This window comes from Alligator sinensis, unplaced genomic scaffold, assembly GCF_000455745.1.
Source record: "Alligator sinensis unplaced genomic scaffold, ASM45574v1 scaffold1595_1, whole genome shotgun sequence".
Lineage (NCBI taxonomy): Eukaryota > Metazoa > Chordata > Crocodylia > Alligatoridae > Alligator > Alligator sinensis.
In genome coordinates this window covers 78268-91912 of record NW_005843277.1, presented here as the reverse complement: position 1 = coordinate 91912, position 13645 = coordinate 78268, and the positions used below count along the sequence as shown (strand labels likewise).

At 45.2% G+C, this 13645-nt stretch overlaps 2 protein-coding genes and 1 pseudogene across 2 annotated transcripts; all 3 read right to left on the bottom strand.

The window, feature by feature from the left end:
- Window positions 1-644: 644 nt before the first annotated feature.
- On the bottom strand, window positions 645-3475 carry LOC106723190 (annotated as a pseudogene).
- A 1408-nt stretch (window positions 3476-4883) lies between these two features.
- Window positions 4884-7328, bottom strand: LOC106723189 (olfactory receptor 10A7-like). Its single transcript, XM_025194696.1, has 3 exons — window positions 7293-7328; window positions 5830-5908; window positions 4884-5788 (listed from the first exon to the last, which is right to left on the bottom strand). The coding sequence occupies exons 1-3, from the start codon at window positions 7326-7328 to the stop codon at window positions 4884-4886; spliced, it is 1020 nt and encodes a 339-aa protein (XP_025050481.1).
- Window positions 7329-7930: 602 nt separating this feature from the next.
- Window positions 7931-10389, bottom strand: LOC106723188 (olfactory receptor 10A7-like). The gene is made up of 2 exons (XM_025194695.1): window positions 10375-10389; window positions 7931-8905 (listed from the first exon to the last, which is right to left on the bottom strand). The coding sequence occupies exons 1-2, from the start codon at window positions 10387-10389 to the stop codon at window positions 7931-7933; spliced, it is 990 nt and encodes a 329-aa protein (XP_025050480.1).
- Window positions 10390-13645: the final 3256 nt, after the last annotated feature.

Below are 13645 nucleotides of genomic sequence, written 5' to 3'. Positions count from 1 at the left end.
CAACATTTCACTGGGCCGACATCTGGATTGAGTGCTAAGGGTTATAATCCCTTTGCTTTCAATTGGTCCCTAGGTCTCAAATGGTAACGATTCCCACCCCTAGGTGCTACCCAATCAGTATTACCTTCGCCTTCGGCTATGAGTTCAGCGGGTATAGGATCCTTCCCAGATTGGGTTACCCACACCCGTTGCCCCGTAGACTCAGAGCTATCCTGATGCCGCAACTTTGAAGAACTTTATATCTGACCATTAACAGACACAAGGGGAGCAGGCAGAAGCAATAGTTGGGCTATTCGATCCCCTTTTTCCCAGGTAAAAGGGGTTTCCCTCTGATTGTGCAGCATGACCTTCACTTCCTCCTGGTAGTCTGGGTCAATCACACCTCCCTTGGTCACTACCCCTTGAGCTGCAAGTCCCAACCGAGATTGTATTTGCCCAAACCAGCCAGGAGGTAAATCCACAGACCAATTCAAAGGTACTACTGACGTCTGTCCCACATCCAATGTACCTGCTTCAGGTGCTGCTTAATCCATACCCACTGAGCCAACAGTCATTGGGGCGGGAAGAAAAAAAGATTTATAGTTCTGTATTGGTTTTATGGTTAATGGAAACATTGTCTCTCCCATTGCTCCCTCCTCCACCCCTTACTTCCCGCATCCAAGCATCCTATCAATAGGTGATTGTCCTCTGACAAGTGCTCTATTATTAAGGGTAGCCACTGTTTTAGACAAGTGAGAGGGCCACCCCGGTAGGATTGGGCCCAATGTTTTGGTCAGTAGTTGTTTCAGTTGACCATTCCATCTCTTAATGAGGCCTATTGCCTGCAGGTGGTACGGCACGTGAAATGTCCAAGAAATGCCGAGTCCAGCTGCCCATTGCTGGGTAAGCAATACAGTGAAGTGTGTTCCTTGATCGGAGGAAATCTCACAGGGTATGCCGTACATATGGACAAGATGTGCCTCCAATACATGGATGGTGGATGAGGCACCTGCCTTCCGGACCGGTACAGCAATCCCATATCCAGAAAAAGTGTCAATGGCCGTCAAAACATAGCGATAATGATTTATTGCTGGCAGTGGCCCAATATAGTCAACTTGCCATTTCTCAGCTGGTCCATGCCCTCTAGGGATATGGCCTAGCCGTTCGTTCAAGGGCTTCCGTGCCAATTGACATTGCAGACATCGCACTGCCACTGATGGGGTTTCACTCCGCATTATGGGCAAGTCACGTGCAACTGCCCAGGCATAGGCCGAGTCCCTCCCTGCATGTCCTGATTGCTGGTGTATCCAGTCGGCTAAAGAGTCGGTCTGACACTCCAACACTGGCTGGGTCAAAGCATCCGCATGGTTGTTCCATTCATGTTCAGGATTTCCAGTGTTGATGGGTTGGTGGGCATCCACATGACCAACATAAATTTCTATTACTGCAGATTTTACGGCCAGTTGTTTCCACAGCTCCTGGCCCAATAAGTCTTTTCCTCTGATTTTCCAGTCTGAGGCCTTCCAGGCACCAGACCATACTGCCAAACCATTCGCCACTGCCCAGGAATCAGTATAGATCCAAACTGCCGGGCTTTGCCATTCAGTCTCATAATCCACCACTAGCATAAGAGCTCTCAATGCAGCCCATTGGGAGGAGGCCCCCGTCCCGGTATCCTTGACTTGGTGACCAGTCACAGGGTTAATGGTGGCCACAGTCCAGATGCGAGTAGGACCCTTGTCTGTAAATCAGGCAGCCTTCTTTTGGTCAGGCAGCAGATCATCGTAGCGAGGGGCCCATGAGGCAAGTGTGCGGGGGGCAAGGTCGCAAAGGGGAACAAATCCGGTCCACCTTCCACTGGTGTCGGCAGGGTAGTTATTTCTTCATGAAGTTTGCTTACACTGTGGGGGCTAGGCTTTGCACGCTCTTGTATGCATCACTTCCATTTGATCATGTAGGACTCATGGGCTCTCCCTATTTTGTTGGAGATGGAGTCCTGCATGACCTACAGCATTATGGGAATTTCTGGTCTAATACGAATCTCATGCCCCTCAGTTATTCGTTCCGTATCGACCAATGCCCAACAGCACGCCAGCAACTGCTGTTCAAAAAGGGTATAGTTACTGGCTGCGTCAGGTAATTTCCGAGTCCAAAAGCCTAATGGGCGCTTCTGATATGTCCCTATGGCAGTCTGCCACAAACTCCATGATGCATGATCTTGATATACTGACACTTGTAACGTAATAGGGTCAGACGCTGAATAGGGGCCCAGGGGCAGAGCAGTCTGTACAGCTGCTTTTACATCATTGAAGGCCTGGTGTTGTTCTTCTTCCCATTCAAAAGCAGGAGCTTTGCGTGTTACTTTATACAGGGGCTGCATCAATATCCCAAGGTGAGGTATGTGGGTGCGCTAGAATCCAAAAAGGCCAATCAGACTTTGTGCTTCTTTTTTGGTAGTAGGGTCAGGGAGAGAGAGTAGTTTATCCTTTATTTTCTGTGGAATATCTCTAGTAGGTCCTGACCACTGAACTCCCAGAAATGTTACATTTTGGGCTGGACCTTGAATTTTCTGTGGATTTATCTCCCACCCCCTCTCCCGCATATGTTTCACTACACATTCCAGAGCTTCGGCCACAGGATTCAGGGTGCTGCCTGTTAGCATTACATCATCAATATAATGTTTGGCTAACACTCCTTCAGGGAAAGAAGTTCCACTTAAATCACGTCTGACCATATTGTGACAATAAGCAGGGGAGTTTCAATGCCCTTGTGGAAGCACGGTAAAAGTGTATTGTTGTCCCTCCCAAGTAAAGGCAAACTGAGTCTGATGATCTGCATGCAGAGGGATAGAGGAAAAGGCATTAGCCAAGTCAATCACAGCGTACCATTCACCGGAGGTGGCACTATTATCCTCTAACATAGAAACCATATCTGGTACCGCAGCTGAAATCAGGTCTACTACTTTGTTAAGTTCCCAATAATCTACCATCAATCTCCATGACCCATCAGGTTTGCAAACTGGCCAGACAGGAGAATTGAACGGCGAGTTAACGGGCACCAGTACATCTGCCTCCTGCAAGTCTTTGATTGTCTTGGTAATGTCTTCCTTCCCACCTGGAATTCAATATAGTTTAAGATTAACAATTTGGTGGGGAATTGGTAGTTCCAGGGGTTCCCACTTAGCACAACCCACCAATAAGTGTCTGACATTGTTCGGAGTGCCTACCCAGATATTTTCCCATTCCCCTAGAACATCAATCCCTACAATACATTCAGGAATAGGCAATACCACTACCCGCATTAATCTGCGTTTGGTAGGTCACACAGTAATATATTCAGTCACCAGACACCCAGTCACAGACGCATTTCCATATCCTCCTAAGAGCATCTTTTCCCCTTTCAAGTTAGTCAGGTCTCCCGGGATAATGGTAATCTCAGAGCCAGTATCTAGTAGTCCTAGAAAAGTTTGAACTCTTCCAGCCGGCCATTCCACCATCACTTGGGCATATGGCCTCCGGTCCCCCCTCCAGGGGAGGCTCACACTCCGGCAGGACGGACCTTGGCCATCATGTCATTGTGGCTGGGGAGTATGAAACTGCTTCAAATCAGGGTATACCGGGGGGGGCTGAGGGTTGGACTGCCTCCGCAGGACCTTGCTGTCTACTTAAAAGCTGATAGCTCTGCACCAAACCTTCATGGTTTGCCCATCAATTTCTTCCTTGGGCACCCCATGGCTTATGAGCCAGATCCATAAATCCCATCAAGTTAACAGCTTTTTATTCCCTCCCTGCTCCTTGTCTGTTTGCTTCTGAACCGCCTGCATTTGTGAACCCCCAGCCTCCACACGAGGAGTATTCTCTAACAATTTAGCAGCTATGCCCCGACCGTTTTCCCCTGTCGTTCTGCCAATAGGAGGGATATGTGGGTACGCAGATGGGAGGGAGAAGTATTGATTAACAAATTCTTAATCTAAGATGTAAAAGGCATATTCTCTGGACCATTCCCTACCTGCCCCCCATACATCCAATTCTGCATTGCTTCTTCCCACAAAATCCCCAGTCCCTCCTCCATGGTCCTCCAAGACCATGGCCCTGGGTCATCATAATCTCCCCTCTCTGGCCACCTGTCCATCCATCATTCTATACACCAATCTCATAGTGAAGCATGGGTGCCCTCTGGGACATGTGCAGTATGCATTGTAGCATTGTATAAAGTGTCTCTTGTCAGATTTCCTAATGCCTTCAATTCAGTTACAGTGACACTTACATGTGCACCACCTTCATCAAGTACCCTTATATCCATGCTTTCAGTCCCTCTTTTGGCCCTTGTCGAAATTTCTCTGCTAAGGTACCCAATTCCTCTGTTTTTTACCTCCTGATCTCCTGGGATCTGCTGACTCCCGCAGGTCCCTGGGTGGTACGATCATAATGTACTGGTCGTGCGAATGCACGTTGGCCCTCCCCACTAGCCAAACACTCAGCATGAGAACAAATCATACAACAAAAAATAAATGTTAGCTTCCTTAATTTATTGTCATTATGTTTATCATCATTCTTGTGGTGACATAGCAGTGGGTCGATGCCAAGGTTGCATTATCTGTATAAGAGTCACAAAGGTGCTTGTGCAAACAGAATTTTTAAAAGAATCATTCTAAGAATATCCACAACACTCTCCCCATGGTAGACACTGTTGTTGGAGCTCAAGACTAGGGACAACAATATTGAGTTTTTTTGGAAGGATTCCACCCTTTTCCAGCAGATGCTAGTGTCACTGCAAGGTTACACTGACATAATTCCACCAATTTTGGAATTTGCATAACTTTCATGACGAATGATCAGCATCTGCATCAGATCAAAAGCTGGACCTCCATGAATGTATTCCCTACCTAGAGAGGAACAACTGAGCTAGAGGCAATGACAAGGAAGCACTTCCTTCATGCAAGCAAACCTCCTTTTCCCAAGAAGTCTCCAGAAGGCACCTTTCACCTCTTTATTTCTCAAAGTATAAATGATAGGATTTAATATGGGTGTCAGGAATGTGTATAATAAAGAAAGAAACTTGTTTGTATCTGGAGAGTAGTCTGCTTTGGGCTTCAGATATATAACACAGCCAGAGACATAGAATAATATCACCACAATAAGGTGAGAGGAGCAGGTGGAGAAGGCTTTCTTTCTGCCCTCAGTTGAGGCAATCTTCAGGATAGTGGAGACAATGCGAACATATGACAGGAAGATCAGCACAAAGGGGAAGGCAATAAAAATCAAAGCCAACATGAATATACAAAACTCGATGAGGGAAGTGTCCACACAGGCCAGCTTCAGCAGTGGGGGGATGTCACAGTAGTAATGATTGATGACATTGGATCTGCAGAAGGGTAAAGTAAACACCATGCTTGTGAGACCAAAGGATATAAGTATCCCACTAAGCCAGGACCCTGCAGCGAGTGCATTGCATGTCTTCTTGTTCAGAAGTACAAAATAATGCAGGGGATTGCAGATAGCAACATAACGATCATAAGCCATTGAGGCCAGGAGAAAACACTCTGACCCTCCAAAAGAAAAGGAGAAATAGGTTTGTGTAGCACAGCCAAGGAAAGACATTCTTCTGTCCCCTGTACGGAGACTGACCAACATTTTAGGGATGTTCACAGTTGTGTAGCAGATCTCCAGGAAGGACAGGTTCCTGAGGAAGAAATACATGGGGGTCTGCAAGGCAGCATCCACATGGGTAAGGAAAATGATGAGAAGGTTTCCAGCTAAGGTGAACAAATAAGTAGAAAGGAACACAGAAAAAAGTAAGTGCTGGAGATGTGGAGAGTTCGGAACACAGAAAAAAGTAAGTGCTGGAGATGTGGAAAGTTGGAGAACCCCAGTAGAATGAATTCACTCAGTGCAGAGAGGTTTCCTTCTGGCGTTCTTTCCTTTGTCATCTAGAATAAAGGAAATAGGAATCAAACAAAGACATCAGGAGAGAATCAAACAAGGGGTGGGGAACACCAGTGAGACTAATTTTCTTTTCTTTTCTTTTCCCCTTTTTCTTAACTGCTTGTAAAGTTATCATTTCCGTATAAGTATTATCCAAATAAATGGGGAATAAATTTGAGTTTTCCTTTTGCTCAAAAATATCTCATGCATCTGCTATTCTTCCTTTTCTATTTCTCTGTCTCTGTCCTTTTTTTTTTACTTTCTTTCCTTCCCTAAAAACCATGAAAAAATGTGAGCACCAGATGAAGAATGGCTTTCATTCAAAAGCTTGCCTAACTCTATCCAAACTATTAGGGCTATGTGAAATTTTGCTGGTCATTTCATTTTGACACTGTTTCAACTCATTTCAAGGTCAAAACAGGAAAATCAAAGTGAAACAAAGGGTGTCAAAATAGCCTCAAAACAAAAAGGAGGCTAGTCGAAACGTTTCAGAAATTGAAACATGTTGACCATAGGTCTGGGGATAGGATGTCCATCAAGCTGGGCTGACTTCCCATCCCCGGCACATGATCCAGCAAGGGGTGGGAAGTCAGCCCAGCTGGGCTGAGTTTCCCCAGCCTGATCGTGGGGCTGAGTTTCTTTCCCCAGCCCCATGGTTGGGCGGAGCGTCAAAAGAGCCTCACTATTTCAGCAAAGCGAAACAGTGAGGCTGTTTTGACTCGAAATGAAATTCGATACAAAGCACCGTTCCATCCACACCTCGAAACTGAAGTGGGACTGGAACAGTGCTGTTTTGCACAGCCCTACAAATGATGTAGTCGGTCCATTAAAGGATTGCATCTTAGGGCACCCCATGGCTTATGAGCCAGATCCATAAATCCCATCAAGTTAACAGCTTTTTATTCCCTCCCTGCTCCTTGTCTGTTTGCTTCTGAACCGCCTGCATTTGTGAACCCCCAGCCTCCACACGAGGAGTATTCTCTAACAATTTAGCAGCTATGCCCCGACCGTTTTCCCCTGTCGTTCTGCCAATAGGAGGGATATGTGGGTACGCAAATGGGAGGGAGAAGTATTGATTAACAAATTCTTAATCTGAGATGTAAAAGGCATATTCTCTGGACCATTCCCTACCTGCCCCCCATACATCCAATTCTGCATTGCTTCTTCCCACAAAATCCCCAGTCCCTCCTCCATGGTCCTCCAAGACCATGGCCCTGGGTCATCATAATCTCCCCTCTCTGGCCACCTGTCCATCCATCATTCTATACACCAATCTCATAGTGAAGCATGGGTGCCCTCTGGGACATGTGCAGTATGCATTGTAGCATTGTATAAAGTGTCTCTTGTCAGATTTCCTAATGCCTTCAATTCAGTTACAGTGACACTTACATGTGCACCACCTTCATCAAGTACCCTTATATCCATGCTTTCAGTCCCTCTTTTGGCCCTTGTCGAAATTTCTCTGCTAAGGTACCCAATTCCTCTGTTTTTTACCTCCTGATCTCCTGGGATCTGCTGACTCCCGCAGGTCCCTGGGTGGTACGATCATAATGTACTGGTCGTGCGAATGCACGTTGGCCCTCCCCACTAGCCAAACACTCAGCATGAGAACAAATCATACAACAAAAAATAAATGTTAGCTTCCTTAATTTATTGTCATTATGTTTATCATCATTCTTGTGGTGACATAGCAGTGGGTCGATGCCAAGGTTGCATTATCTGTATAAGAGTCACAAAGGTGCTTGTGCAAACAGAATTTTTAAAAGAATCATTCTAAGAATATCCACAACACTCTCCCCATGGTAGACACTGTTGTTGGAGCTCAAGACTAGGGACAACAATATTGAGTTTTTTTGGAAGGATTCCACCCTTTTCCAGCAGATGCTAGTGTCACTGCAAGGTTACACTGACATAATTCCACCAATTTTGGAATTTGCATAACTCTCATGACGAATGATCAGCATCTGCATCAGATCAAAGGCTGGACCTCCATGAATGTATTCCCTACCTAGAGAGGAACAACTGAGCTAGAGGCAATGACAAGGAAGCACTTCCTTCATGCAAGCAAACCTCCTTTTCCCAAGAAGTCTCCAGAAGGCACCTTTCACCTCTTTATTTCTCAAAGTATAAATGATAGGATTTAATATGGGTGTCAGGAATGTGTATAATAAAGAAAGAAACTTGTTTGTATCTGGAGAGTAGTCTGCTTTGGGCTTCAGATATATAACACAGCCAGAGACATAGAATAATATCACCACAATAAGGTGAGAGGAGCAGGTGGAGAAGGCTTTCTTTCTGCCCTCAGTTGAGGCAATCTTCAGGATAGTGGAGACAATGCGAACATATGACAGGAAGATCAGCACAAAGGGGAAGGCAATAAAAATCAAAGCCAACATGAATATACAAAACTCGATGAGGGAAGTGTCCACACAGGCCAGCTTCAGCAGTGGGAGGATGTCACAGTAGTAATGATTGATGACATTGGATCTGCAGAAGGGTAAAGTAAACACCATGCTTGTGATAGCAAAGGACATAACTATCCCACTGAGCCAGGAGCCTGCAGCCAGTGCATTGCATGTCTTCTTGTTCAGAAGTACAGGATAACGCAGGGGATTGCAGATAGCAACATAACGATCATAAGCCATTGAGGCCAGGAGGAAGCACTCTGACCCTCCAAAAGAAAAGGAGAAATAGGTTTGTGCAGCACAGCCAAGGAAAGACATTCTTCTGTCCTCCATTAGGAGACTGGCCAACATTTTAGGGATGTTCACAGTTGTGTAGCAGATCTCCAGGAAGGACAGGTTCCTGAGGAAGAAATACATGGGGGTCTGCAAGGCAGCATCCACATGGGTAAGGAAAATGATGAGAAGGTTTCCAGCTAAGGTGAACAAATAAGTAGAAAGGAACACAGAAAAAAGTAAGTGCTGGAGATGTGGAAAGTTGGAGAACCCCAGTAGAATGAATTCACTCAGTGCAGAGAGGTTTCCTTCTGGCGTTCTTTCCTTTGTCATCTAGAATAAAGGAAATAGGAATCAAACAAAGACATCAGGAGAGAATCAAACAAGGGGTGGGGAACACCAGTGAGACTAATTTTCTTTTCTTTTCTTTTCCCCTTTTTCTTAACTGCTTGTAAAGTTATCATTTCCGTATAAGTAGTATCCAAATAAATGGGGAATAAAATTGAGTTTTCCTTTTGCTCAAAAATATCTCATGCATCTGCTATTCTTCCTTTTCTATTTCTCTGTCTCTGTCCTTTTTTTTTTACTTTCTTTCCTTCCCTAAAAACCATGAAAAAATGTGAGCACCAGATGAAGAATGGCTTTCATTCAAAAGCTTGCCTAACTCTATCCAAACTATTAGGGCTATGTGAAATTTTGCTGGTCATTTCATTTTGACACTGTTTCAACTCATTTCAAGGTCAAAACAGGAAAATCAAAGTGAAACAAAGGGTGTCAAAATAGCCTCAAAACAAAAAGGAGGCTAGTCGAAACGTTTCAGAAATTGAAACATGTTGACCATAGGTCTGGGGATAGGATGTCCATCAAGCTGGGCTGAGTTTCCCCAGCCTGATCGTGGGGCTGAGTTTCTTTCCCCAGCCCCATGGTTGGGCGGAGCGTCAAAAGAGCCTCACTATTTCAGCAAAGCGAAACAGTGAGGCTGTTTTGACTCGAAATGAAATTCGATACAAAACACCGTTCCATCCAGACCTCGAAACTGAAGTTGGACTGGAACAGTGCTGTTTTGCACAGCCCTACAAATGATGTAGTTGGTCCATTAAAGGATTGCATCTTAAGAAGTCCTTACCTCTCACAGTATTTCAAGAAAATGCCTTATACTGTAGTCAAAAGCGCACCCAAGCCTGGCATCCTTTTGGGATATTGTGATTAAAGACACCCCTGCCTTATCAGGTAACAGCATGCGGTGCAGTTTTATGACTGGAAACACACCTTGCCACCGCGGATCTCCTTCCCTCTTCCCTCCCCAACCAACAGGAGCAGATACCCACTTAGAGTTGTGTGGACTGGAGACAGCTATTGGCAGTCGCTGAGAGGGCATGAACTCATGCATCTAGAAACATAACCAGCAAGTCTCACAGTTGTCTCTCAGCACACAAACCACATCTGTAGCTCCGAGGGGTTTCATGACTCTGACACCTACTGTTAAAAATCAGAGGAGGCCAGAACACTTCTGTTTAAAAGCTATTTTGCCAAATTAAGGGAATTTGGAAAGCTGTCATGGAAATGGTTTTGAGCTTGCTCCAGGGGCTTTCATGATTTCTGATCAGAAAGAGAAAGAGAATCAGTACACTTCAGTTTCCATGTAGGGAGACCTGTGGTGTCTTTAATCTAGTCTGGTCCCCGGGAGCAGCATTCCCATGGCAGGACAGATCTCAGTATATGCATATTTACTCAGTTTCTCAGGCAGGCTTTGCGACTTGAACTGCGCTCCAGGTGGCTGAAAGCACACTGACAGAATTTCCCTCCATAATTTAAAGCTAAATTACACACGCATCACTAGCTTCAGTCATGACAGAGGCTGCAGGGAAGATAACTATATTCTGAGAGAGGAAGAACACTTCACTTAAGAGTCTGAGGGGTTTTCGTTCTAAAAATAATCATTTGAAGGTACACTCATTTTGCAGAGGTTTTGGTATACTTCTATGAGCTGCAGATCAAAAAAACCCAAAGAAACAAAACAAAAGGGATGGTAAAATCCATGTTTACAATAGAAAATTCAGTTTTTTCATACCTCTATTTAGAAAAAGTTAGATTTGTTATACCAGTTTGAAGTAAAGGCAACTCCAGAAATAATGTGACATGCCTTTTTGGGCCAGATCAGACCCTTTAAAAATCCCTAGAAATGCAATTGCAAGATCCAAAAGTGGAAAGGAGAAAAACACTAGGCAGAATGTAAGTGTACTTACACAAATATTGGGGTATTTTCTTCTTCAGCTTGAATTTCTTCAGACCTCAAGAACCAAAAAATCCATTCGTCTACATGGAACATCTTTGCAGACTGCAAGTGGAGCCTTTGTTCATCTGTCAAGGTGGCAGTAAATATTTATGTGCATCTCCCTAGGGGTATGACATTACTAGGATTTCCCATAGTCACTGTTTTCTGAACAAGTAGGCAGCTCAAAAAATATTCAATTATTTTAAAAGCAATGGGTATAATCATGAACTAGATAGATATCGTCATTCCTCATTGATTATTATTTATCATTGCAAATTAAACTAATTGAATTTGATTCTATCTATGTGTGATAAATAAGAACATATTACTTGCCCTGACACACATTATTTAGGGATGGGAATCTCTGCCAACCTTTCAAGAATTTGTTGGAGGGCTTTTATTTATAAACCACAGATGAGGCGTGAAGGAAGATTGCCCCAGGATTAATCATCTACATTTCCCAGCATGTTCTATGGCCAAAGCTCAAGCCATGTTGCAGGTAAAACAATGTGTGGTGAGCCACACAGTCATTGCTGCCAACTGCCATGCCTACCCAGGAAATGACCAGAGAGAGGACTCCATGGTTTTCCTGAGCTGCAATGAACATTGAGACAGACATGGAAATGGGCAGTGACTGCTCAAAGGCTTCCAGGTAGCCTATGTCCTTGATGTCCTGCCTGTCCAACATAATGATAGCCAGGCTCCTGAACCCCCAGACTCCTAGCTCACAGCAGCCCAAACAGCCTCCCTATCACTGCCTCCAGCAATGTCAGAAAAACTGCCCTCCTTCCTGTCCCAATTACCCAGCCAGCGTGATGCCACTTGTAGATGTTCTGCTCTGCTTGCCTCCACTAAATGTGAATGTATCATACCAGGGCCCTATAGGAAAATGAAGGACATCTGTGGTGGGAACTCCTAAACCATATTTCCATTGCCCCCGCTATTGTGACACACAATAAGGTGAAAGATAAACTGGTAGAGAGGCTCTTCCCAATTTAGACCCACTAATAGACCTCTGCATGTGTGAGGGCACTGTCTATCCACGTGGAGACTGGAGCAGACAAAGGTTCCAAGAGAGGGACATCGGGCCATGAATTCTGCTTCCCTGCTCTCCTTGGATGTGTCTACTGAATAGACCATGCAAGTTGATGCGGGCAAGGTCCAAGGCAGAAAAGGGCAGGTGGCAATTAACATTAGCAGGCCTTAAACATTAACAAATAGGGTTTGATCTTTCCAGCTGGCAAAATCTCCTCTGCTATGAGCTGGGCCTGGGGGAGATTGGTAAGGTGTCCACAGGTCAAGGAGTTGGACTCTGACACATCTCATTGTTTTCAGTGGTCAAGCCTCAGACAGCAGAGACAGGAGTTGCAGGCAGAAGGAGACCCTACAGCTGTGGAAGTGCCCTGGGAGTGTGTCTCAAAGGCACAACCAGGCTACATTCGGAAGTGGGACATGTCACAACTTTATTAACTCATTTTAATTGCATTTCCATGGTTTGATTGCAGGAGGCCAGTTGAGTCAGGTTTGTGTTCATTGGCTCTTCTTTCCAAAATTGAAGTTTACAAGTTACTGATGTTGTAAGGTTTAAGTTATGATGCTTTGCCCACTTGTTTGCAGAAGAGCTAAAACCCTTGGAGTACCTGGTCAGTTTGAGTCCTGTGCCTTCTACATTCTCGAAAAGCTAGAACTCTTGAGCTTGCTCAAAGCTTAAAATTGGCCCAGCATCCCTTGCCAGCAGCACAGAGTGTCTGGTGTCTGGTGGCAGTGAGCAAAAGTGGAGCCACTGTCCCCTCAGTAGCAGTGTTCAGTGGCAGAGAAGAGCCCCTGGGTGGTGGTTCATCTCAGTCTACTAGTGTCCCCCTGGTGGGGGTGTGCAGCGGGGGAGCAGTGCCAACTCCCCACCCTGTGACACTGAGGACTGTCAGCAGTGGTAGAGCAGCACACTCCAGTGATGGTGAAACGGGGAACAAGGTTGAGCGAACGGGTACACTGCCTCCACTAGCTACCAAGTTCACCCCATGTGGGCCTAAGTACTTTGAACATTTTGACTGTGATACACTGTTAATAGTTGGTTGAGGTGAGCGATTCACTATTTCCCAGTCTTGTTTGCTTCTCTCATTTACCTGCCCCCTTCAGTAAACCATGTTATAATTTAAAGTTGTTTGGGTGTGGGGTAGTTCATTCACACTGGAGCACCAGGTACCATTTATTTCCCCATGTCTGGTGCAGGTGGGGAGGGAAGTGGGGTTGAGCCAAGAGAGAAAAGAATGTGTAAAACCACCAAATTCAACTTGACCCTGGTGGAAGAGTTTCATCTACTTTGTCCTTGTGCAGGTGACAGTTGATATCCCTTCCAGCCATGATTCGTCCCACTCGTCATAATGTAACATAATGGAGGCTATTGAGAAATACGAAGACATGCACACAAAAATCACCAGATCCATTCTGCCTCCTAAATAAATGTATGTTGTTTCTACTATAGTCTAGGCATACGGTTATCCTGCCCTGAAGAAGAAGAATGGTATTCTCATGGCAGGTTGCACCTTTCATAACAAAGCCATGCCATACACAATTCCTCAGGGTAAGGATGTGGACATGGCCAAGGAAGTAGAGGTGTTAACCCCAGAGGAGGTGGAGGAAGAAGAAGAAGAGGTGAGTTTCAAGATTGAGCCCACTCGAAACACAAGCTCTAAGGAACTGAAGAAGGTGGGTGAGAAGTAAGAGGGTGACACATCACTGAGGCCCATCTGCTGTGGCTCATGTAGAAGGGAATAGTGAGGGTGAAAGGG